General features: G+C 41.2%; 1 protein-coding gene across 1 annotated transcript in view; it reads left to right on the top strand.

Moving 5' to 3' along the window:
- Positions 1-27103, top strand: part of nlk2 (nemo-like kinase, type 2) — a 91461-nt gene that overhangs the window by 54455 nt on the left and 9903 nt on the right. The window contains exons 4-7 of the mRNA XM_017490887.3: positions 5895-6001; positions 7750-7835; positions 11563-11772; positions 16980-17081. Coding sequence (XP_017346376.1) covers positions 5895-6001; positions 7750-7835; positions 11563-11772; positions 16980-17081 — 505 coding nt within the window. The remainder of the gene's footprint in view (positions 1-5894; positions 6002-7749; positions 7836-11562; positions 11773-16979; positions 17082-27103) is intronic.

Raw genomic sequence — 27103 nt, 5'->3', positions numbered from 1 at the left:
GTCAACTGGTTGTTTTGAGTTATTGAGCTATTTATTTATATATTTATTTGTTTGCTTGTTTGTTTTGTTAAGGGTCGACTGTTCTTTTTTTTCTTTTCTTTTCATTTTTAAAGATTTATACCTATCACTATTAAACAAGCACACTGATGTATTATAATTGGGGACGATATTCATTTGCTGTAATAATTTATTTATTTATTTTATTCAGTCTGTGCGTGGGCCTGTCGCGACAATTACGTTATTGACTTCTGTCCTCTCGTCTGCTCCGGGGCTGTCAGTCAGATTAAAAACCGAACCTCGAATATTCATCGAATTAAAATTTTAAAATGCAGATTTAATTAAAACATACAGTTGTGGGGGGGGGGGGGGGGGACCGACACGCAAGATTAACGACACGATGACCATGTTTTTGTTCGAGGAAGAAAAGTCTAGAAAGAACAGTGTTTGTTATAATCCAGGCGTGGTCAGTAATGTCGGGGATCGAGCCGCTTCAGCTGCGTGAGCTGAATCTGAACAGTGAATGAACACTAGCACGGTAAACTGAAGCGCTTCACTAGCGGGTTAGTTAACTCCCCCGAACGCTTCCTCTACACACATGAGATTAATCAGACATTTACACAACATTAACACAATATTACAACCTGCTTCTGTGCAAAATCACACGAATGCACGAGTGGCCTCGAACTTAAGTAAAGCGCTCGGTAGGACGGTTAAATCACGCTTACTTGAATACGCTCTTTCCGTCACAACGCACTAAAACACGCACGATGAAGAACTGAAGCGGTAAAGAATTCACAGTACTGTATTACGGTAATATTGTATTGTATTGAGGTCCATTGTAATGTTATTTCAGAAGCTGGTTTTAAAACGTCTAGCTGAAGTAATCCTGGTCTTTAAGGGGTTAAACTTAAGCTTGTTAAGGAGTTTCTGCATTAACCTGTGTGTTTGATCCACTATAATAGTGTTTGTGTGTGTGTGTGTGTGTGTGTGTGTGTGTGTGTAAATGGAGTAGGAGAGCAGTGGTTAGTGTTTTTTCCCCCATGCTACCACTGTGGGAACTGAATTGTGGGAACTTCTCTCTCTTCAGCTCCCATCTGTCAGTTAGTCGTTCCTGAGAGGGGGCGGGGCTTATGGAGCACAGGTGAAGCTCCGCCTTGGCCCACAGTCAGCCCTGTATTAGTTGGCATGGTGACTGCTGTGATAAGGCACTTTGTGTGTGTGTGTGTGTGTGTGTGTGTGTGTGTGTGTGTGTGGTGCATTAATTTAGGGTAGGAGCTGCAGCCTGTGATCTGCTCTAGTGCCTCAAGTTCCAGGCAATCACGTGTGTGTGTGTGTGTGTGTGTGTGTGTGTGTGTGTGTGTGTGTGTGTGTGTGTGTTTTAACTCCCTCACCCGGTGGAGCACATGCCTCCGAGGATGTGTAGTTTGCATTTTGGTGAGCCACTCAAGCTTGGCTGTCATTTGCATGAGGCTAATTGTGTTAGATACGTGACAAAAGCTCTCTTGTGCAGCTCCTATTCAGCATCACGTGCATCTGCGCTCGCCTCATAAGCTAATCTCTATAAGCTTTGTCAAACACACACACACACACACACACACACACACACAAAACTTAATGGCCAGGGTATCAGGAAAATGCTCTAAAGAATTTAGACGTCTAGCTGGCGTGCTTATGGAAGGTCGCTTTCGGGTTTCGGGCAGCTGCTAGTATTTTGTAATTTGGCCAAAATTCAAGATGCGGAAAAGAAAAGTGCTTGCAGCGATGCTAAACTTCACCTCGTGCCAAAGCAGATAAACTTTAAACCTGCGAATTTCTGAACATCAAAAGTCCGAGTTCGTTGGGGGAAAAAAAATCATCTGAATGGAGGACCTGATGATAACGAAATGCTCGTGCAGGAACTGTTCATAACTCAATAAAGTCTCAGAAGAAAAGCTTCCTCAGGGGAACCTTCCTTTGCACAGTTCTTGACTTTAAGCTGCTTTCACACTTTGTTGTAGTTTCTTAACCACCAGCGTACGTTTTACACGTAATCCTATGAGAAGTGAGTAGACTTGGTTTTGGTCACAGTGGAGCACTTTGAAAAGTTTTTAAAAATCAACTGTATAACAAGATATCGAAATAAACTTGAATTTATTAAAAATTCCCAGGGTTATCTATCTGTTGTTATTATTATCGTTATTATTATTATTACTAGTCAAACTCCGTCAATGTTTAAGTTCATCACGGGTCCTTATTTGCACGAAATATGTAATATTTCATAGTGGAAAAAAGCTCAATACAATTTTCAAGCCATTTTCCCCCAGTGTCTTTCTGATAGTGGAGTCATGAACACTGACCTTTATTGATACGAGAGAGGCCTGTAGGTCCTTTGATGTTGTCCTTGGCTCTTTTGTGACTTCCTGGATGAGTCGCCGCTGTGCTCTTGGAGGAAATTTGGAAGGTCGGACACTTCTGGTAGGTTCTTCTGTGCTGTTTTTCCATTTGGAGATAACGGCTCTCGCTGTGGTCCGTTGGAGCCCCAGAGCCTTTGAAATAGCTTTGTAACCCTTCCCAGACTGATGTATTTCACTCACCACCTTCCTCATCATTTCTGGAATTTCTTTCAACTTTGGCATAGTGTGTTACTGCTTAAGACCTTTTAACCAACTTCATGCTGTTGAAAAAGTTCTATTGAAGTGTTGATGTGGTTGAACAGGGTTTGCAGTAACCAGGCCTGGTTGTGTCTAGTCCAGCTGAACCCCATTATGGATGCACTTTCATAGATTTGGGGAATTAGTAACTACGGGGGGTAAATACATTTTCACACAGGCCCAGTTGGTATTGGATGACTTTTTTGCTTCAGTAAATAGCATTTAAAACATTTTTTTAAATCATTTAAAGACTGTATTTTATGTTTACTCAGGATGCCTTTGTTTTTATCTTAGATTTTATTGTATATTGTGTATATATGTGTGTGTGTGTGTGTGCGTGTGTGTTTGAGTGACGTTCAGACATTTGTGTTTGTGAGTGTGACTTTGTGGACCTGCCCTCCTCCCTCTTCCACACTCCAACTGCCAAAGAAGTGCTTTTCCGACCTTTTAAAAGCTGCAGAATCCTGTGTGGAGGGAAGTATAAACTAGCCTTCAGGGGGCTGTTGCCCAGCACTGTGAAGTGTCAGCAATAGCTCTCTCTCTCTCTCACACACACACACACACACACACACACACACACACACACACACACACTTATTCATCTTATTCAGTAGCCAGGATATCTTTACTCCCGTGAAAAGGATATTCTTTAAAACATAGAATGGAAAGAGTTAGTATCATTCTTAAATGAAGCAGTTGTTTATTTGTTTATTATCCTGCTTGGCACAGCGTATCATATTTTATGACCCAGCTTGCATTCAGGTTGAAGATGTGTGCAGTGGTGCCAGTGTGGAGGTGTTGAGTTTAGGTGTGTGTTTGTGGCTGCTGTCTCTGTGGCTTAGTGAAGCTGAGCATTGGTGCTGATGTGTACGTGCACAGAAATGTTCCTGACTCAGTGTGGTTTGGACTGCAAAGTTAACATAAACCGCACACACACACACACACACACACACACACACACCCCGATCGACCGACCTGCCCAGCAGTGGCATTTTTTTCTTAATTTTTCTTCCTCTTTTTGAAAAACATTCTTATATTATTATTATTAGTAGTAGTAGTTGTATTATTATTATTATTATTATTATTATTAGTAGTAGTAGTAGTAGTAGTATTATTATTATTATTATTATTAGTAGTAGTAGTAGTAGTAGTAGTATCATTAGTGGTAGTAGTAGTAGTGTTATAATTAGTAGTAGTTGTAGTATTAGTATTATTTTTATTAGTAATATTATTATTAGTAGAAGTAGTAATTGTAGTATTAGTATTATTTTTATTATTAATAGTAGTTGTAGTATTTATTATTATTATTTTTATTAGTAGTAGTATTATTATACGTAATAGTATTATTGTTATTAGTAGTAGTAGTAGTAATTGTAGTATTAGTATTATTTTTATTATTAATAGTAGTTGTAGTATTTATTATTATTTTTATTAGTAGTAGTATTATTATACGTAACAGTATTATTATTAGTAGTAGTAGTAGTAGTAGTAGTATTATACGTAATAGTATTATTATTAGTAGTAGTAGTAGTATTATACGTAATAGTATTATTATTAGTAGTAGTAGTAGCAGTAATGTTTTATTATTAGTAGTAGTATTAGTTGTATTATTTATTATTATTATTAGTAGTAGTAGTAGTAGTTGTATTATTCATTATTATTATTATTAGTAGTAGTAGTAGAAGTAATATGTGTTGTAGTATTATTAGTAGTAGTAGTAGTAGTAGTTGTATTATTATTATTATTATTAGTAGTAGTAGTAGTAGTTGTATTATTATTATTATTGTTATTAGTAGTAGTAGTTGTATTATTATTATTATTATTAGTAGTAGTAGTAGTAGTAGTATTGTCTGGAGATTGCAAGTTTGAATCCCAATAATGCCATTATATATAAAGAGATGTCTGTTAATTAATTAACTCATTAATCCTTTTTTTTCTTTTCCCCTTCTTCTTCTTTTTTTTATTAAAAAAAGTCAGGCAGACATTCAGTATAAGAAATTTGACCACCGTCTCTGCAGTTTATCTTCACCTATATTCAGGTCTCTTATTCAGTTAACATCTCTTTATATAACTGCTGTCAGAACAGATTTTACTATGTGAATACTACTGCAGTTTTCACTATATTAATATATTCGAAATGGGGAAAAAAAATGAAACATCGAACCCCACAATCCCATGTATTTTTAACCTTTTGATCCCAGTGACGTGGGCCGACATGACTCAACCATCCTAAAACTATTACTGACTATTATTTAACAGCAGCACGTCACAAGTGTTTTCTTGCTCTTATACCACAGCAATTCATCAACTATTCCAATTTTTCATTTTTAAACAACACATCATACGTTTTTCTGCTTAAATGGTGGGTAGAAAAGCATTTGGAACTCAGCCAGAGTGAATATTTCCTGTGTCAGGTCGAGTTAAAGATGGCGGCTATTTCCAGTGACAGGAAGGCATTACAGAAACAGTGAGGTTTATATATTTTAAAAAAAAAAAAGTATTATATTGCATTAATGTGACACATAAGCACGGTGTAAAGCTAATTCTCTGTGCGTGGCGCAGTGTAAAATCACCGGCTCATTAGTACAATTATTTTTTTTTTCTCCAAATAAATTGAAATTCAAATGCAGTTTTTAAAGCCATAGCTGTTTGTTTTTCATCAGAGATGGGAGGGAAAAAAGCACAAGCTTGCGTAAAAACCTGATTATTGACATTCTGTAGACTCATTAGTGGGGGAAAAAGACGTGGTGTTTATTTATTTATTTTTAATCGCAAATTGTTGTTTAATACTCAGTAGTAGTAGCTTAGAGAGGCTTCTTACACCTTTTGTATGTCCTGTGTTTACTGAGAGAAGCTCGAACAATTCCAGCTGTCTGCGTTCTCTGAAAACGTTACAGGAGAGAGTCACTATAGAGCCATTTTATGGGATTCTTTATGATCTTTGTGGCATTTTGTACCCTGAAGAGTGCACTCGATGTTGCGTTTATTGTTGCCCTTCCTGCATTGTGTAGAAAGATGGGCCGAGCAGCGATGCTGTCCATTAACGCAGCATGGGGCAGGAAATGAGCTTTTCCTCCATCTTCCCCTCTATCGACTTCCCTTAGGGCCCTCTGCTAACCACACTGATTTTCGCTAATCTCTCACACACTGACACTTTGCTCTCTCTGTGTGTGTGTGTGTGTGTGTGTGCGTGTGTGTGTGCACGCACTCTTCCTGCTGTTATTTATAGAGCTGTGTTCTTCCTTAATTAAGCTCCTAATGTAGCTATGTGGTGACGGAGCTGATGCAGAGCGACCTCCATAAGATCATCGTGTCTCCGCAACCCCTCAGCTCCGACCACGTCAAAGTCTTTCTCTACCAGATCCTCCGAGGTAAAAAAAACCTTCACACACGCATGCCACCTCTCACATCTGTCCAGGTCAAAGTCAAACACACCCACAGATACTATCCAAACCAAGACTTTCTCTTCCAGCTCCTCTGAGGCAAAGAGAACTCATAAATAATTCATCTGTAGTGAAGCATGTTACAGATTTTTAAAGCTACAGGATGTACGAGTGTGGAATTTTGCCCTCTGGTAAAAATATATAAATAAATTATATATATTTTATATATATATATATATATATATATATATATATATATAATTACGATCTACTTTACTGCGCAAGAACATTTTCAGAGCTTGGGTTGTACTGTGCTTTGTCTCCACAAGCACAGGTGCCAACTTCGACAGTTTGGCCGTAGTGCTTACGATTTTTGTCCCGTTGATACAGCATTACAGTAGACAGTTGCGATAAAAAGTTTCAGCTAGCGAATAATTCTAGTTCACTAAAGGAAATGACTCGGTTAGTTGCGGTTTGCTTCGGCCGCGTACAATATGTTAACTCTGACATGTGTAATTGTAAACCTCGGTCTTGTGAGCCAGTAAAAAACGAGAAGGCGGGACCGTGATCTCTTTGGTCTGTAAAAAAAAAAAAAAAAAAAAATGGATGAGCAGGTAAGTAGCTGGTAAGTAGCTGGTAAGTAGTAGGTAAGTATCCGTCATACCAGGATTTTTGTTTGTAATTGTTTTACTGTTGCATGGTGCATCCCTAGAAATAAATAAAAACAACCAGAAAAAACCCGTCAAAGAACGGTAGATCATATATCGGAGCAAACGTGTCTGATATCAAAGAAATAGCATGGATTTGAATTGGATTTGGAAAAAGAAATTTATATGTGGAAGCAGAAATGTTTACATGTGACGAGACTTCAGTAGGTTTCAGGTTTCAGTATCGGTAATGGAAAAGTGTCCTGCCATCTCGAACAAACACGGGTTTTCCGACTGGTGTTCCTGCTGCTAGGATGTTCCTGTTAACAAATTTGCAATCAACCAGAAATCAGATCTGCGTCCCAAACTGCACACTAAACGGAATGGATAAATATTATAGACGCTTCACACAGCATTATGTGGTCTGTGGCACGTAATCATAAGATGTAATTATATCTCTGTTGTATCGCTGTTATGATCCGTCAGCGTGCTGCTCGCGCAGGTCTGCGGAGTGAGATTACGAGCTGTCCGTGAGGCTCTTTGAGGCCAATTATCATGAGCTATCTGGCTTGAAGACGGTTCAACGGAAAAGGCTTCACTGTTATGATTCCTGCGGGTCTGCGCTAACACGTGCCGGATAATTGGGGACGAGTCTTCGGCGGTACTGCTGACATAGGACGTATCAGAGCTGGAACTTTTCCAACTGTTTGAACCTGACAGCTCTGCTCGTGACTTAACCTAGGTTACTAGTATATCATTCATCCGTCAAAGCATACAGTGACTTAATCCGTCGTGCCCTAAGGATGGGGGCGGAGTCATCCGTGAAGAGGACACGCCCATTCTGATGGAAATGCTTCATTGTTAGATAAAGGAGAAGAACTTAGAAGAAGAACTTTTTTAGAAATTAAATAGTTATTGATTTGCAGCGATGCTTCACTCTAAGAAGACGAGTGGAGTCAAACCATACCAGCAAAATAAGTAAATGCCCCCACAGCGTAACGTAGCCGCCGGGTTTTACAGTACATCAGGATCAGCACTTCAGATACGTAATGGATCTTCTGACTGTGGTTTCTGTCGTCCCGTCCACAGGTTTGAAGTATCTGCACTCCGCCGGCATTCTGCACAGAGACATCAAACCTGGCAACCTTCTCGTCAACAGCAACTGTGTGCTCAAGGTTAGTATCGTCCTCCTCTGTCAGCGTTCGTACACTCAGGCCTCATCCATCAAGTATACGGATATTTTTGAAGCATTTTTAAACCAGCATATGGAAGCATGACTCTATATAAGCATAGCTTTTACCCTTCATTTAAAAAAAAATAAATGAATAGATCCAGCATTTTCAAAAATATCTCCACGTGAAAATGGAAAAATAATAAAAAATTTAAGCCGCAAGCAGCGTTTAAAGGGGCCAAGCACCAGAGGTACAGCGAGCGCAATAAGAGGAGAAATAGAATGTACAGGAATGAATAAAAGATGGGTTCAGATGCGCAGCTGAGAATAAGATTGAACGGGAAATGAACAGAACAGATGCATTTATTTGCATGCCAAGAGGTTAAAAAGTTAACGCAATGCTGAGCCACAAAAGAAAGGAACCGAAACACGCAAGACTACAGACACTTTTAAGAGCTTGCACCACATGGGAATCCAATCCTGGCTCCTCAGAACTGAATCGTTTCGTTTATCGCAGTGCGCCACACAGAGAATGCTGAGGAGCGCTTCCATGGTGAGAATGAGCACGCAAAAGCATCAGTTAGACCGTTAACAGATACCGGATCATAACTTTTGACCAAACATAGCATGAATATCAAATTTCTGTTCAAAATTTGAACGAGGAGTAACGAAAAAACTGAATACCGTACATTTTAAGCCGGTGAGTACTGTAACGGGTGGAGTCTTAATGTAAGACATGGATTGTGAGCAACATGAGGAGAGTGATCTGATGAACTAAATTTCTTTTCTGTAGGACAAAGTGTTCAACCATTCTAACCAGTTTTCGAACTAGTGGTGGCGCTGTAGAGTTGGTCCTAGAGACCCCATAATTGGTCCAGATACTCTTCTTGGTCATATCTATGAGTGTGCCAAAGTTCATCATTTTCCTACATGCGGTTCATAGGGCTACCATAGACTCCCATTGGGGAATAATAATAATAGGGAGAAGAAGAGGAAGAATAAGACAACTAATGGATACAGTAGGTGCTTGGCCCCTAAAAACACGCATGATCACGCCAGCCCAGAAGGTGACAATAGTATGCCATAAACTGTTCTGTGAAATGTCTCAAGAATAACATTACGCGCTGAGGGTTGAGCAGTAGAGATTGGGAAATGCATAAATGCATCCATTTAAATACCGAACACGAGGAGTCATATGTGTGTGAGTAAAAAGTGTTCGCCCGGGTCTTATCCAAAATCCCAGTTTGCAGTGGGGTTTGTCGTGACGGAGCAGTGGATACACGAGAAATACAGCGTGAATCATATTCTGATGCGTCACCATGACGGTGTAATAATACAATAAAGTGGAATTAACTTGTCATAAAATATCAGATACGAAATGATATGAGAGGAGTCCTAGCTCACGCATAACACGCGCAAAAGTGCAACGGAACCTTGCAGCGACGCGGTGACGTCAGCGCCGTTGATAACATTATATTTACATTGATGGCATTTGGCAGACGCTGTTATCCAGAGAGACTTACAACAAAGACTTTATGACTAGGAAGTCTATATTAATAAAAACATACTGGTTCACTAGGTCACGTTCTGTAGTACTGTCAGTCTAAAAACTCTGTTGTGGAGGTTAGTATGGTATGACAAAAACATTCAAAAACAGTGAGGTCAGAGTTTTAAAGGTGTAAATATGTAGAAATTATTTAAAAAAAAATACTTCAGTCACAAGTGTATGACGTGGCTGCGGGTGGAAAACAACAACAGTTTGGCCTCTTGTCAGTCTTTTTATAGACACGCCCCCAATGCCCTTTCGCGTCCTCATAAATAATTAAAATTAGAATTCTGCATGATTATAAATCTGTACGTTCGTGGTGGTTTTCGGCGCCCCCCCCCCCCCCCCCCCCCCCCCCCCCCCCCCCTCCATGTCGGTCTGGTTTCAGACGCACGTGATTCTATCGAACCCCGGTGCATTAATAATAATAATTATTATCAGTATTATTATTTTGGTGCAGCAGTTGACCTTTTTTTTAAAAAAAATTAAAAATAAAAGATTATTCAAATTTTATTCAATTCCACTTTTAGAGACCCCAAACGTGTCCTCAGACTATCCCCGAGCCGAATCTTTACGTCCCCCTGTTTACAGTACAGCATATAGAGGCTTAGCGTTGTCCTTGGTGCTCTGTTAGCGTTTAACATAACAACACAGTATGAGTATGGCGAGTTCTCAAAAGTAAATACACGGTAGTGGTGACTGTGTGCGTATTACCGTAATGATCTTCTATTTTTAGATCAAACGCAAACACACAGAGAAACACGCGCATCTTTGGCTGCACGAGGTCATGGCTGCTTTGGGATTGATTTATGTGCTTAAGTCCTAGCATAAATCTTTATTCCTCAGCCCAAAGGCAGAGCACTGCTAAAACTGTGTGTGTGTGAGAGAGAGAGAGAGAGAGAGAGAGAAAGTGAAAGAAAGAAAGAAAGAAAGAGAGAGAGAGAGAGAGTAGGTCATGCAGCTAGAGAAATGTCCTCGAGGCGAAATATGGAAGAGATGAAGCTCTCAGGCTGCAGATAGAGAATTATTTAGCATGCATTAGCTCATTTATCCTTTAAGCTCCTTTTTTTCCCGGAAAGAGAAAACATTTTTTCCTCCTTTTACCACCTGCTCGCTGTTCTTCAGAGAAGTCCTCGTGCGTGTCTGATCGGCCCTCTGCAGATCAGACCGAACCTTTTAGAGTCTCGTGGGTTTTTATCGCCGGTATCACGTGTGTGTGTGTGTGTGTGCGCGCGCGCTCGCGTCTCAACGTGTGTTTCTTAGCACAGATTGACGTTTTAGCATGCTGGCTCGCTCAGCACTCGGATTTTCATCATTCCGATTGGAGAGGTGATTAACATCACGCTCCTAAACTCTCTCTCTCCCTTTCTGTCTTCATGTGACAGGCCTTGAAGCGATGGAGAGCTGCTCTTCATGAATAATTGGGAGCTTTTTTTGTTTTTTTTTTCTCTGCTGTGCTCCACATTAATCTCTCTCTTTCTTCTTCTCCTTCACTTCCTGTCCTCCTGTCCGTTCATTTATTTTTAGCCAGAGCGAAAAAGATGACAGGTTTATGAATGAGTCTGCGATGATGGTGCTGTTTATTACGAAACGCCGGAAGAAACACCCAAATCGACATTTTTTTCTGAAAACTAGGACTTTAGTTGTATCCTGTGGTTTTAAAAATAGTTCAGTGTGATGCAGCGTGAGTTACTGTTGCCATCCAAGAGCGGATTGTTTTCCTGAAACTGCACACCCAGGACGGTTTTATTCCTCTTTTGCTACAGCGGCTCTTTCGCTTACGTTTTCCCCCGTTTATTAAAGAGCAACACGTCACACTTTAACGTCGGGGAACTGGCTCGTCAGACTTAAATTGTAACAGTTCAGTGAGAACCGAAAAGCGTTCAATGATTAAGGCATGATTTAAAAACACTCGAACCCGATAACTAAAACAGATCATCTAAAATATGAATGTGTGACGTATGTTCTGAATATTGACCAGGAGTTTCGGCAGAACCTTCTTGATTCTGCATTTTTAGTTATGGTTAAGAAGAAAAAAAACGAAATTTTCCAGGTTGGCCATTTTCAGGGGGTTAAAATTCCATTTCGTCTCGTACTGTGTTCCCGTATTGTCTCTACTGCTTCCTCTCACTTTTCTCTTCATACGCCGCCTAGGGTGTTACGTTATAAATACTTTTCGCCCCAGATCTGTGACTTCGGTCTCGCGCGGGTGGAGGAGCCTGACGAGTCGCGTCACATGACCCAGGAAGTGGTGACGCAGTACTACCGTGCCCCCGAGATCCTCATGGGAAGCCGGCATTACTCCAACGCCATCGACATCTGGTCCGTGGGCTGCATCTTCGCCGAGCTGCTGGGACGACGGATCCTCTTCCAGGCCCAGAGCCCCATCCAGCAGGTACACCCTAACTGACAGAGCAGATCTGTTGGAGAGAGAGACAGAGAGTCAGCGAGAGAGAGATGGAGAGAGAGTGAGACAGACAGAGAGATAGATAGATCTTTATGAACGTCTCGCGTGTTGCGCAATATGACCATATACCGTATACCGATACTGCGTGTGCCATCGGTGATGCATCGCAACCTTCAAGAAGACCCTAAATGACCTTTAGTGTACAAATGAGTCTTGCCTACTTGATATGAAGACGTCTAGACATTACGTCTAGACTGAAATTTAGTTCTGGGATTTCTGCCTGAAACCAGGATTCAGGGTGTTCATCTCTAACAGTAATCTAGCAAAACTTTACAATTGGATCTAAAGCGGCGGTCAGAAACCGGTCAAACTGCGTCCTCCCATTGTGCATTTTGGCCCATCGTGCACAAACACGCTAAAAGGAGGAGATTGAAGAGAGCGAGAGTCTGAACTCGGCAGGGCCGAGCTCAAGGCTGTGTGTTCCTAACGGCCATGAAGCTTGATTTAAGGGATGAAGGCCAGGATCTCTGCTGAACAAGCACTAAAGTCGCACAGCAATACTTCAGACTTTACAGTCTACTTAATGGAATGTACTAGAATAAAACCATCCGAGGAAGAGGTATTGTTTTCCTCTATACAGGTCACGGCTAACGCGTTCTGTCAGGACGTTCGTTTAGAGCAGTGGCTGTTACGGGATAATCCTAAACTCGGTAAAGTCACATACACACTGTGATAAACACGATAACTCTAGGTGCGTCCTAAACGTTAGCCTAAATATCAACTCTAACAGGTAACGTAATGTTCCAGCTAAGCTCTTATTTACCAGCGTAATGGCATTGAATTTATTTCATTTATTTATATTGTGAAATGGCGAATATGAAAGCTTATACTGAAGCACTGTTGATTTCCTGTAACGGCAGCTCTGACAGCTGCAAAACACAGGTGCTATAGTTTCTATAGTAACCACTTACACTAGGACATCATCTAAGCCTAATAATAAATGGATTTGTTGTTGAATGGGCTATTTAAGAAAGGAAAAACATGCGTAATCGTCGATATGGTGAACTTTTCTGTTTATTCAACAGTCGTGGGAGGAGTCTCCGGTGTCAGCACTTTGTACGTATCTCGGCTCGTGAAAATGTCCCGAGTGTGGTCGGATGGATCTAGTATTTCTTGCTATAAGTTGACCGTAAACCATATGTAAGATTATTAAACCTGTTTCTAGAAAATGTTGCTTCTTTCTAGAAATAAATGAGTTATTAATAGCTCATAATTGAAATGAGCGCTCGAAATGAGTAAAACTATGTAGAAAAAGGTCTAATACTCTTAGATTTGGTCGTTTTATAATGGAAAATACTACGTACATTTGACTATATTCGAGATCTTTCCACTCGTTAATTTTGTCGTTTTTTCGCAGTGTAAGAGTCAGAGGTAAAAGCTGGGACTCGAAGTTTTCCGACATCTTCAGGACAGAGGAGGTTACGCTTTGTGGTTTCTCAGTAACATGACAAACTGCATTTTTACCGTGTTGTCTTAAACCAGGAGTTCCCAAACATTTTTGGGCATATGACCGCGAGTGGCCTTTTACTGATGTTCAGTGAGTCCAAGCTAGGCCTGTCACAATAATTATGTTATATGGTATAACATACGATTTATGGGCGTGACCTCGATATCGCCCGTTTGTTTCCATAAGAATGAATGTCACCAACAATAAAAAAAAAAAAAAGAGTTGGGACACTGGGTAAACTGTACATCAAAACAGAATGCAGTGATTTGCAAATCTCATAAACCCATATGCTATTCACAATAGAACATAGAAAACATATCAAATGTTTAAACTGAGGAAATGTACCATTTTAAGGGGAAAAAATAAGGTAATTTTGAATTTGATGGCTGCAACACAAAAGGCTGGAAAAGTAAGTGTTAGTAAAAAGAAACAGCAGGAGGTTGATTGGGAACAGGTCAGTAACATGACTGGGTATAAAAAGAGTATCTTAGAGAGGCAGAGTCTCTCAGAAGTAAAGATGGGAAGAGGAGCAGCAGTCTGCGAGAAACTGCGTCTACAATTTGTGGAACGATTTCAGAATAATGTTCCGAAGACTATCTCATCATCTACAGTACATAATATCATCAAAAGATGATGAGAATCTGGAGAAATCTCTGTGCGCAAGGGACAAGGGTGAAAATCAATATCGCATGCGTGTGATCTTCGGGCCTTCAGGCGGCACGGCGTTAAAAACAGGCCTGATTCTGTAATGGAAATCATTGCAGGGGCTCAGAAACACCTCCAGAACTCATTGTCTGTGAACACAGTTCACCATGACATCCACAAACGCTGGTTAAAGCTCTATCATGCAAAGAAGAAGCCATAAGTGAACATGATCCAGAAATGCTGCCGTCTTCTCCGGGCCAAAGCTCATTTAAAATGGACTGAGTCAGAGTGGAAAACTGTTCTGCGGTCAGATGAATCGAAATTTTTAATTATTTTTGGAAAATATGGACGCCGTGTCCTCTAAACTAAAGAGGAGAGGGACCATCCAGCTTTTTATCAGCGCTCAGTTCATAAGCCTGCATCCCTGATGGTACGGAGTGCATTAGTGCCTATGGAATGGGCAGCTTGCACATCTGGAACGGCACCATCAATGCTGAAAGGTGTATAAACAGGTTTTAGAGCAACATCTGCTTCCATCCCATCTTTACTTCTGTAAGACTCTGCCTCTCTAAGATACTCTTTTTATACCCAATCATCTTACTGATCTGTTGCCAATTAACCTAATTAGTTTCAAAATGTTCCTCCAGCTGTTTCTTTTTAGTAACACTTACTTTTCCAGCCTTTTGTTGCCCCCGTCCCAACTTTTTTGAGACGTGTTGCGGCCATCAAATTCACAACCGCCTTATTTTTTTTTCCTTAAAATGGTACATTTCCTCGGTTTAAACGTTCGATTTGTTTTCTATGTTCTATAAGCTTCTATGTTTTTTCTGTGTTCTATAAACGACACGCAAGATATTAACAACGCACTACTGATGTTTTTTGAAGAAGAAAAATCTAGAAAGAATATATTCGAATAGTGTAGGTAGTAATCCAGTCGTGGTCAGTAACGTTGGGGATCGAGCCACATAAGTCCAACGAAAAGTAGTTACAGTGACAGGCCTTGATCACCTTACTTTTTTTAATTTATTTTATTATTTTTTTTTTTAATTCCCATATCCAAGGTGTAACATAGGTGACTAAAACCCAAAGGAACAGTCCTCGCACTCACTTATCAGTCTAGTCCTGACGCGCATCTCTTTTCACTGCTACATCCGATGCATAAGGAATAGCACATGATGAGGTGTGCTGTTCTAGGAAACTTGTTCACACCTGGTGTGATACAGCCCATGGAGAAACAGATGCGTGATGCGTGACTTTGCGTGCACGTCCAGAAGCGACGACGTCCCACACACGCCCGCGTATCTTATGTATATCTAGAGGATTAAATGCTGCATTCACTAGCTGGTGCGTCAAAGCCTTGTCCATCAGCTTTCCAAGTCCAGCTGTAAAACGTTAAGCGAATTCATGTTATTCTGAAGATCCAGAAGCCTGGGACCCAAAAACGAACCTTTCAGTAGGTTTGAAGGCTGCGTGAGAGGAATAACCGGATGTAGTAGGAAAACTAGTTAGTGTTAGTACTCGGTGTAGAGTACTAGAGAAGTATGTGAGATTTGTCCATTTTATTGCGCAATTCTCACGCTACTGCTGGGTGTCGGGACGGTGAAAAGACGCACCGGAAGTGCGACTCCCAGTAGCATCCTAAAACAGCAGCGCACAAAATCCGTCTTTGTAGTTAGAGCGGCATTTCTACTAATAATTTGTAAAACGAGTGGAGGAAAAGAGGACGAGCTTGTGAGTTCTAGAGAGAAAAAGACAGGCTGGTGAGGGAAGGATCCTTTATAGCTGCTCTAACGTAAGTGAGGACAGGAACTAGCGTGTTATCGCCGATGGTCCAGAACAGTAAATGTGGAGACAAAGTCACTATAAGTAGGTAAAAAGTACGACATCGTTCTTTTATTAGTAAAACGTCGTAATTGTTGGCAAATTGACGTAGCGTACGAGAAAACGAAACGCGCAGGGATGTGCTGTTCTAGGACAGTAAATGAGTTTGGGGTGATGCGAGTAACTCCACTTGTGTGAAGACACCATCGCAGCATTATTATTTTCTTATAACAGACACAATGACACAAAGGCTTTTATTCCTTATTTAATACAGCCCCAGGATTTTAATCTTGCCAAGCTTGTGATGATGAGTGCTTACATCCATGTTGCGTATATGCCATGTGCTGTATCGAGTATATTAGTTGTGTGATTCTGATTGGTCAGAAGAAGCAGCAGTTCCTGAAGTAAAGAAAACGCTCTTTGTTGTATTGATTGGCTGCAGAAGAAGAGAAGGCACGTGTTCTTTTAATATCTCAGCTCCAGCTGGTCCTGTGTGTGTGTGTGTACCTATTGTCGATGGAGAAGTGTGTACAGCTGGCTGTCCACCCAGAATGGAATGTGCCTCCTGGCCCCCCCAAATCTTACACAACTCTCTCCAGGACAGAATTTGGTTGACTTGAGATCGCGACTGTGCACCACGTGTATAAACCGACACATTAATTAAAGCGCAGTAACTCATAATACCTGTATAATAAAGTCATCATAATTTCAAAACGCACAAACAACTCTACAGGTTTAGAAACTTTGCTAAATTGCGGGAGGGGGGGGTGGTTCTACTTCGTACTGGCGTGTTACGCGTGTTGATCGAAATCTTTTACGGGTTGGTCAGAAAATGTGCAGGAAGCTTTGTTTGATGCAGACGTGGTGGAACTGGATCAGTAAGAGGTGCAGTGTTTGCACGGTTGAGCTTAATTACCAGTGCTTGGACCCCTATGCTCGCTGCTGTATTGATAGTCTCAGTGGTAGTATTGATGAGCGTGAAAACTGACTTCTCAACGTCACGTTCTCTTCACCGCTCGCTCGGTTTAGTCCAGGAGTAGTTCATGCTGAGGGAGATTCACACCTAATGCCTTTGATTTTGTGTTAAAGTAATGGTGCATGTTATAATGTAATAATTATTATTTAAATCCGAAGTGTGATTTTTGCCTTCCTCGAATTATTCAGTAATGTGATCTACTCTGTTTTGTATCGTTCTCACTTTCTCGAAACTTCTCTCCGTCAGTTGGATTTGATCACTGACCTGTTGGGGACGCCGTCTCTGGAGGCCATGAGGACGGCGTGCGAGGGAGCCAGAGCTCATATACTGAGAGGACCACATAAACAGGTACGTCTAATGATGGATTCACGAATTAAGACTACACTACATGATATTAAACCTGATTTCCCAGCCACCGAGAAATGGCGACGATATTCCCTCCCTCACGGTCGGCGACTACCCCCCCCGCCATGTAGCGTGCCCTGTACACCGATACCATATTCTCAGTCTGTATGCGCTCGCTGAGGCGCTGATATTCTCTCAAGCATGTTCAGTTTTCTCACTGATGAATCGCATAGTGTGAAACCCTCTGCGACTAGTCGCGAGTACAGCCTTAAGAGTCCGAGAGGATATCATCTGCTCGCAGGTCCCTGAACCCAGTTTATCTTCTGTCAATTTGTGTGGGAGAGTGCGAGTAAAATGTAAGAACAATAATAATGCTTCTGTAAAAACTTTTTTTTTTTTTTGTCATGGCATACCAAAACAGTTGTTAGTAACAGCAAAAATAAACATAATTTGATTCCTGTCAGCGCACAGCTCTAATAGAAATAGTTTCTTTTCACGATACGCTATACCCATGTCTCAGCATCCATTATTTCCTCCTCGTTTTCTCTCATTTCCATACAGTTTCGGTGAAATGATGGACAGCTCTTGTGTTTCTGAAAAGAAACAGAATTTGGGGATCTCTCCAGGTGAAAGATTGTGTAGTATGTACATCGTTACGACACCAAACAACCGACTCGCAAACGACGCCAGTCGTGTAGCGCGAGCAGGTCAGCGCTTCTGAGATTTCGAAAGTCGTGTAGCGTGCGCTCAACGCCGCACTAAGAAACTGAAACCATGTGGAAATATGTAGACGAGTCCAATAAACATATTTGTTGTTTTTATTATGTGTCACGTGAAGCCTGACCAACTTCCGAAGCTAAACATGGGTGTGACATGAACCTTTCGCATGATCTGACAAATAATAATGGTCAAGTTGAAACAATTTCTGAAGTACTAGTTTGATAACTTTATGGATCCTGACCCGTTCTGCTCTCCGGACCTGCCTGGTCCATCCTGATTCCCAACCTCTGGATGGAGCTCTCATCAATTAGAGGTTAAAGTCTGGAGATCGAAGAGGACGGTACCGCTTGAAGTACCATGGAAATGGTTTTGGACCTCAATTCCTCATGGACGTTCTCGCTGTGGTTGCTGGGACTACGGTTGCTGCGATGTCCTTGGGACTGCGATTACCACATGCAGTTCTTCACTCAGGTCTCCTTTAGTGAACAGTGGACTAGTTCAACAAACAGACTTCATATAAAACCATAATGAACTTTCTTTTACTTTCAAACTATCCGTCGTTACCCAGATGAGGACGGGTTCCCTTCTGAGTCCGGTTCCTCTCAAGGTTTCTTCCTCGTATCATCTCAGGGAGTTTTTCCCTCACCACCGTCTCCACCGGCTCGCCCAATAGGGATAAATCCACACACTTAAAATCTCCATCCTGTGTTTATATGATTCTGTAAAGCCGCTTTGAGACAACGTCCATTGTTAAAAGTGCTATACAAATACAATTGAATTGAATTTAATAACTACAACTATACCGCATTTTCTCTGTAACTTTGGATGCGTGTTTGGTTCATTAATTTGTTAAAAGATCCATTTATGGCTGAGAATTAACCTCCTGCCAGAGGCTTGCTTATGTGGTTTAGGACACAGTGGGAAACGTCATCACGGTGTTATTGGGGCTGCCATCTTGGACAACCGGATTCTTTTTCACATCACAGTTCGCCTCTCAAACGATTCGAAATCTCACAAAATCTCACTACCGTGTAACAAAATTATTTGAAAATGAGATTATAAATCCCAGCAGTGTCATTTGGAGCACATTCGTGAAGGATTGGGTCTGGAGAAGAATTCCATTACAGTGGATTTTTAATATCATAATAAGCATCCCATTTCTCATTCTCGACATCTGCGCAAACCTCTGACGTACGTCACTCTTAATCCTAGATCTAGAAAATGTCTTGTATTGATGTATTTGTTCAGAGAGAGTCTGATTATAAAGAAATCACCAGGTTCGCGTGTGTCTGCGTTGGTGACCGGCACTTCCTGTTGGGTGACAGCACCTCGTTCACCACTCATGTGATGTATCTGGCTCTGCTTTCTTAGCTGAGCTCAGCGTTTTCTGTCCCGCACTCCGTCACTCTCTCTCTCTCTCCACTTTCTTTCCTCTGGCATGCAGAAGATTTTCCACTGCTTGGTCTTCTGAACTTGAGCCATGTCTGAAGAGTGTGGGTGGATCTCAGCGCTCGGTCGTTTTCTTCCTGTGTGTTCTGCCCCGCGCTGGGCTGTGGGCTGTTCTCTCGCTCTGGTGGTGGTCTTGAGCTCTGCTCCTCTCTGCTGTGCGCGGGTTCCTAAACTCTGTGTGTACAGAGCGTGGGGATTGTATGTGGCTTGACAGATACCAAAAATAGTGGAGCTAGTGAAAACGTGCAGATATGAGAACGGCCACAGCTTTCGGAGGACTCGGCCGGCCATTTTGGTTTATTTACAGGCATGAGAGTGAAAAGTCTCTTGATTTTATTAATAGTTGTCTTCTTTTTCTCCAATCCGTTTCTTCTTGTTGTTCTACTTCTTCCATCATCTTTTTGTCGTCGTCTACTTTTTCTGTCTTTTCTTATCATTTTTTTTCTTGTTCTTCCCTGTCCTCAGTCCCCTCTTTCCTCTTTGTTCACATCGTCATCGTCATATTGTTCATCTCATCTTCTTCTTGTTCATCTCGTTTGTTTTCATCTTATCAATAGTCGTCTTCTTTGTTTTCTTCTTGTTGTTCTTCTTCATTCCCTTTCCTTTTTTGTCCTTCTGTTTATTCTTTCTCTTTGTCGTCTTCTTCCTCCTCCCCGTCCCATTTCTCTTGTTGTTGTGTTCTTCTTCTTCTTCTTCTTCTTCTTTGTTGTTGTTGTTATTGTTCTTCTTCTTCATTCCCTTTCCTTTTTTGTCCTGTTTCTTCTTTCTCTTTTTTTTTCTTCTTCTTGTTCCTCCTCTTCCCGTTCCTCTTCTTTTTCTTCTTCTTCTTCTTCTTCTTCTACTTGTTGTTGTTGTTCTTTTTCTTCATTCCCTTTCATTTTTTGTCCTTCTGTTTCTTCTTCTTTCTCTTCTTCTTTTTCTACTAATTTTCTTCTTCCTCCTCCTCACCCAGTTCCTCTTCTTCCTCTTCTTCTTATTCTTCATTCCCGTTCCGTTTGTCCTCGTGTTTCCTCTTCTTCTTTTTTTTCCTACTGTCTCTTCTTCTTTCTTCCTCTCCCCGTTCCTCGTCGTCTCCTTTATAGTTTTCATCTTCTTCTTTATTATCTTCTTCCTCTTCTTCTTTTTCTTCTCCATTATCTTCTTCCTCCTACTAATCTTCTTCTTCTTCTGCTGCTGCCGCAGTTGAATAATAATGGTGTCATTTCAACTCTGAAACATGGAGAGCTTTTCGAAGTGATCCCTGTCTACATCGTGAAGGCTATCAGGCATTTTGATCGATATCTATTGTGAAAGCCTCAGCAGAAGTTAAGGATTGGTGATCAGACTTGACTGAGCTAAGTCGTGTGGAAACGGTGTGCTGAGACTGGTGGACTCTGGTGGAATTAGATCAGTCGGTGTTGCAGTAATTGCGCTGTTGAGCTTAATTATTAGTGCTTGGACCCCGACAATCACTGCTTTCCACTGTATCATTAGTAGTAGTATTAGTAGTAGTATCTGTATTGTTGTTATTTTATGAATGTGCAGTTGTAGTGTATATGTATATGTGTGTGTGTGTGTGTCTCTGTCTGTGAGCGAGTGTGTGAGAAAGGCTTGCCGCTGGACCAGTGGCCATAAGTGGGTCGATACAAGACAGGAAGTGAGGGCCGTAGTGCTTGCTCTGCAGTTACTGATCTTCCGTAGCGCTTTCTTTATGCAGGCTGCTGAGGACTGCAGAGCCAACACCCAGCACCAAACACACACACACACACACACACACACACACACACACACACACAAATGCCTGTGCATAAATCTTATCCACTTGCTAAACTGATGATTGTCATCGGAGCTAGATGACTAGGCCCTTTTACCCCACCCTTTTTCTCATGCAACCACACACAGACACACACCCACCCACCCACACATACTGACATTTGGCTGACCTTGTCATTCGACGCCCTCTCTCTCTCTCTCTCACTCTGGTCTGTGTGAGCATGGCAGGCCTCGATACGGGATGTTTTAATCACATCTATCGACTGCTGCTCTATTTACAGGCGTTGTTCCAGTGTGTGTGTGCCGTAGAGAGGTGGGGGGGGGGGGGGGGTCAGGCGGTTAACTCCACCCACACGCACTTGGAACGGTGAGGTTACTGGACGTCACCGTGGTAACGAGGTGATGACAGGGACTCCAACAAATTGCACTGCTTGTTGCTAATCAGCTCTGAGGTGTAAATGACACGTTCATAGAACTCCTTAAGGATGCTTCGGATGAATAAGGGTTCCGGCTTTCTAAAGAGGTGCTACCTGTAACCTTTTCTTAAAGGTTTAATGTAACGTAACAGCGAGAGACGATTTACAAATTAAATATACATTTAAAAAAAAAAAAAGATTAATACGAGGTGTGTGTGCACAAGTTTTTTTTATTATTATTATTATTATTATTATTATTAGCCCCAAAAAATACCAAAGTAGAGATGTTGTCTATTCTGAAGTGTATCCATTAATAAGAAAGTGGACGTGCTGACGGGTGTCAGGGCGTGGTGTATTTTTCTTTGTGATTTGCGTTGACAATGCCCGTCATGTGACGTGTAGAGGAACAGGACGGTGTTACGAGGCTCTCTTGATCCGGAACCTTATTGATCACGGAGAACGTCTGCGCCTTCTCTGCGAGACATCCATCAACAAGATTGCCGAGAGCAAGAAAGGAAAAGGGTCTCAGGATTTAGAGAGGTGTCTCCGGTCATTTTGGCCTCGAAAGCCACGATCGCGCGGCTGGAGAATGGACCAGAGGAGAAGTAGGAATAGAGGACAAGTTCCCTTTGGAGTCCGGATCGTCTCGAGGTTTCTTCCTCACGTTGTCCTCTGGCCTCTAAATCTACATCCAGATTTTCCGTAAAGCCGCTTTGTGACAGTGTCTATTGTTATTAGTGTCATACAAATCAAACTGAATTGAATTGAGAGGAGGATACAGGAGGAAGAGTGAGGAAATAAAAACAGGGACTGGTACATCTCGGTCCACTGGGGAGCTTGTTACAAGCTATTAATTTTGCAGCGCTCTCAGGATCAGTCGAGAGAGAGTGAGAGAGAGAGAGAGAGAGAGGGCTTTTAGGCTTTATAGCCTCTCGTGAACTGCTGCACAGATAGAAAAGAGAGCGAGGTTGCATTGTGGTTTGTGAATTCCCTGATCCACCTTATCTGCTGCACCGCTTGGTTTTCGTGTGTGGAAAAGCTGGTAAGTTATCCAGAGACAGATGTATGCGTAAGGCCTTGTTGTTTTTCTCTTTGAGGCGGCGGCGTGATCAGATTTCCACCCACACACACACACACACACACTCGCACACACGCACAGCATCCCTCGTCCACAGCAGAGGGTGGGCTGATGGTCAGAGAGTGGACTGTCCAACTCCTATGAGTATGGGAAGCGGGGGGAGTGTTGGGTATCCGTGTTCAGAACCGGGGCAGATGTGGCCTCCCAGGTGGACGCGGTGTGTGTGGCCACGTCCTTTCATGTTTTTCACAGCTATAAGGCACAGATGGCTGCCTGACCTTTTCTTCAACCCACAGCAGTGCTTCGGTGTAACTAGCCACGTTAGCACAGTGCGATTTGGCCAGGCTGGTCATTCAGGACGTACACAAGATTTCCCACCGTACTGGAAATTAGACCGTCAGCAGAAAACGCAACACGCCACTTATTCCTGCGTCATTCCTAGATTAATCTCTTATTTCCACACCGTCTCAATCTCCGAAGAAAGGAAAGCGTCAGCTTTTAGAGTCTCGAAAACTTTGCGCGTAGGGCTCGTGCACAAATAAATACACCAGTCTTGCTGGGAATAAGATCCTGCAGGCCAGTTTAATTTATTTATTTATTTTTTAAATTATAAATAAACTTCTAAATAAAAAGTATTTTAGAGCGTATTGCTTTTCTCTTGACTTTATTTATATATGTGACCTTGAAGTAATCCCAAAGTAATCAGATTACATTCCTTTCATATTGTGATACATGGATTAAGTTACTGTAGTCATTTGTAAGTGTTACTGTAAATGTACATTATGAAAGTAACCCTGCCTAAGTACTAGTGTATATACAGGGCGGCTGTGGATCAGGTGGTAGAGCGGGTCGTCCACTAATCGTAGGGTTGGGGGTTCGATTCCCGGCCCGCGTGACTCCACATACCGAAGTGTCCTTGGGTAAGACACTGAACCCCAAGTTGCTCCCGATGGCAAGTTAGCACCTTGCATGGCAGCTCTGCTACCATTGGTGTGTGAGTGTGTGTGTGTGTGTGTGTGAGTGAGAACCAGTGTAAAGCGCTTTGGATAAAAGTGCTATATAAGTACAGACCACTTATTATATATAATTTGGTCATTTATAGTATTTGGTCATATATAGTGCACCATTTGGGACGCAGCCATAGTGTAGTGCTACTGCTGAAGTCCACTCTGTCTGTTGCAGTATAAATGTACGCACTCACTGCTATTCAGATGCACTTGAATATTCCATATTTCGAACAATTTAAAAGAAAATGCAATTGAAAGGAATTTGGCACCATCCATCACCTTCTGGGCTTTAACACAGTATCACTGCTGTCACACTAAACTCAGCTAAATATTCTGCCTTTTCGACTGAAACTGGAAGCTAAACTGCTTTTGATGTGTGTGTGTGTGTGTGTGTGTGTGTGTGTGTGTGTGTGTGTGTGTGTGTGTATGGGAACACAACCCTGCTACTGCTCAATCTCAGCATGACACTCTAGCCTGCAAAAACGCCCAAATACCCATCTCTCTATCTCCGCCTTTCAGCCTAGATTTCCGTTACACCACCATACACACTCAGGCATAGAGAGCAGCCTGTTTAACCGAACTCACTTCACACTTTGGCAGCACTGTTGTCTCTGACAGCACACACACACACACACACGCACGCACACGGACGTAGATAGTGGGCTTAAGATGCCGCTCACTGATTCTCATTTCCTCTCTGAGTGCAGAGTACCGGATGTAACCGAATACACAAATACATTATTAGAAACAAACGCATAATGTGTTCCGAACCGATACCTGGAAACCTGCGGGTCTCGACAAAATACTCGTGCGAGCAGGAGGGTTTTTACTTTCACGTGGGCCCGGGCGAGCGCTCCGCTACGAATCCTTCGGGACAAACGGAGACGCAGAATTAAATTGACGCGAAACCAAGGAGACTCCAGAGCACTCTGGATTTGGGACACTCCCACTTGAGGTTTAGATGCAGATACGGATATTCGGATCGTTAAACCGATAGAGATACAGATTGTGTCACCGTTAAACTCTTACGTCGAACTCACCGCTCGACTCAGACGCTAACAGAGAGATGAGACCTGCACACGTTCTTCATTCATCTGTTGAGGAATTCTGTTTTTCAGCCTCTCTTCCTCACCTGGTGCTGAAGGATTCACATTGGCTTATCAATGGCGTGTGTGTGTGTGTGTGTGTGTGTGTGTGTGTGACTTACAGTAGCTGGTGATGGAAATCTACAGCCTGCACGTGTCACTGAAGCATGCTGGGGTTTTGCAGGTCAAGTAGAGGTCCCATGGGCGTTACCACACAGGAAGTTGAAGCGCAATTCTGTTCTCGGAGTCTAAACCGTCTGTACAACCGAAATTTGTCTTTTAAAATCAGGATGGTTCCTGTCATGGGGTTTGTCTCTAGAAAGAATAAAGCTTGGCCATATAGAAAAACAGTCGTGATGTATATTATAGCAGAGTATGTTGATAATGATTAGGAAAACTTGTTGACAAAGCTTGCTTTAAATCGACAATGTAATATAGTTCATTTATTGGTCCTATGTTTTTTATTTTTTGTTTTTGTTTTTTTGTGTTTTTTTTTTTTTTTAGGGGGGGGGGGGGGGTGTATTAATTAATGATCGTTTTTATCTATCGCTTTGAAGTATTCCAAAGAATGAAAGGTGACAATGGATTACTTTAGAAAGGTAATTAATAACAATCGTCCATAGGGGTCGCTGTCCCGATGCAGTTCTATCAGGATATTGTCCTGCGTAGTGTGTGTTACAGTATTACATTACAGCGCTGTTGAATTCTTTATTCTGATTGGTCAGAATAATAATAATTCCTTACATTTATATAGCGCTTTTCTAGACACTCAAAATGCTGGGGGGTGGGGGCATGATAGAGAAGGGCCAATGGGGGAATCTCACCCGGACACCGGGGTAACACCTCTACTCATTAGAAAATATTGCAGGCAGCTACAAAGCAAAAATAATCAGTGAGTGAGAAGGTGTATTAATAGTCTGTATTAACTGCAGCTCTGACAGTCCTGCAGCTGCGTTATATTAATGCACCCATTCTAATACGCTTCACATAACCTGAAACTATAAACAGATTAAAACAGATGAAGCAATCGTTGATATGGTGAGGTTTTCTGTAAGGAGATGTTTACGGAAGGAGTCTCCAGGAATGAATTTGGTTTGCGGACGTCCCGCATCGTTTAACAGTATAAACTATAAATGGATGAATGTATGATGTGTTGTTTATTAAAGGAGATAGATAGATAGATAGATAGATAGATAGAGAGAGAGACAGATAGATAGATAGATAGATAGATAGATAGATAGATAGATAGATAGATAGATAGATAGATAGGTAGATAGATAGAGAGAGAGATAGTGATATATATGAGAGAGATAGATAGATATAGAGAGAGATAGATATAGAGAGCGAGATAGATAGATATATATATATATAGAGAGAGAGAGAGATGGATAGGTAGATAGAGAGAGATGGGTAGATATAGAGCGCAAGATAGATAGATAAAGAGAGAGAGAAGGATGGATAGATAGATATATAGAGAGATAGATATAGAGAGTGAGATAGATGGATAGATATAGAGAGATAGTTTTATATAGAGAGATGTAGCTAGAGATATATATATATATATATATATATATATATATATATATATATATATATATATATATATATATATAGAGAGAGAGAGAGAGAGAGAGAGAGAGAGAGAGAGAGAGAGAGAAAGAGAGAGAGAGAGAGAGAGACGGATAGGTAGACATAGAGAGCGAGATAGATAGATAGACAGATATAGAGAGATAGTTTTATAGAGAGAGATGTAGCTAGAGATGGATATATATATATATATATATATATATATATATATATATATATATATATATATATATATATAGAGAGAGAGAGAGAGAGGTGGATAGGTAGATAGAGAGAGATGGATAGATATAGAGCGCAAGATAGTTAGATAAAGAGAGAGAAAGATGGATAGATAGATATATAGAGAGATAGATAGATATATAGATGGATAGATATAGAGAGTGAGATAGATATAGAGAGATAGTTTTATATACAGAGATGTAGCTAGAGATAGATATATATATATAGAGAGAGACGGATAGGTAGATATAGAGCGCGAGATAGATAGACAGATATAGAGAGATAGTTTTATAGAGAGAGATGTAGCTAGAGATAGATATATATATACATATAGAGAGAGATAGATAGATAAAGAGAGAGAGAAAGATGGATGGATAGATAGATAGATAGATAGAGATAGATAGATATATAGAGAGATAGATAAATATATAGATGGATAGATATAGAGAGCAAGATACATGGATAGATAGATATAGAGAGAGAGACGGATAGGTAGATAGAGAGTTAGATATAGAGAGCGAGATAGATAGATAAAGAGAGAGAGAAAGATGGATAGATAGAGAGATAGATAGATAAAGAGAGAGAGAAAGATGGATGGATGGATAGATAGAGATAGATAGATATATAGAGAGATAGATAGATATATAGATGGATAGATATAGAGAGCAAGATAGATGGATGGATAGATATATATATATATATATAGAGAGAG

This window comes from Ictalurus punctatus, chromosome 17 (assembly GCF_001660625.3).
Source record: "Ictalurus punctatus breed USDA103 chromosome 17, Coco_2.0, whole genome shotgun sequence".
Taxonomy (NCBI): Eukaryota; Metazoa; Chordata; class Actinopteri; order Siluriformes; family Ictaluridae; genus Ictalurus; species Ictalurus punctatus.
This window is presented reverse-complemented; position numbering and strand designations above follow the sequence as displayed.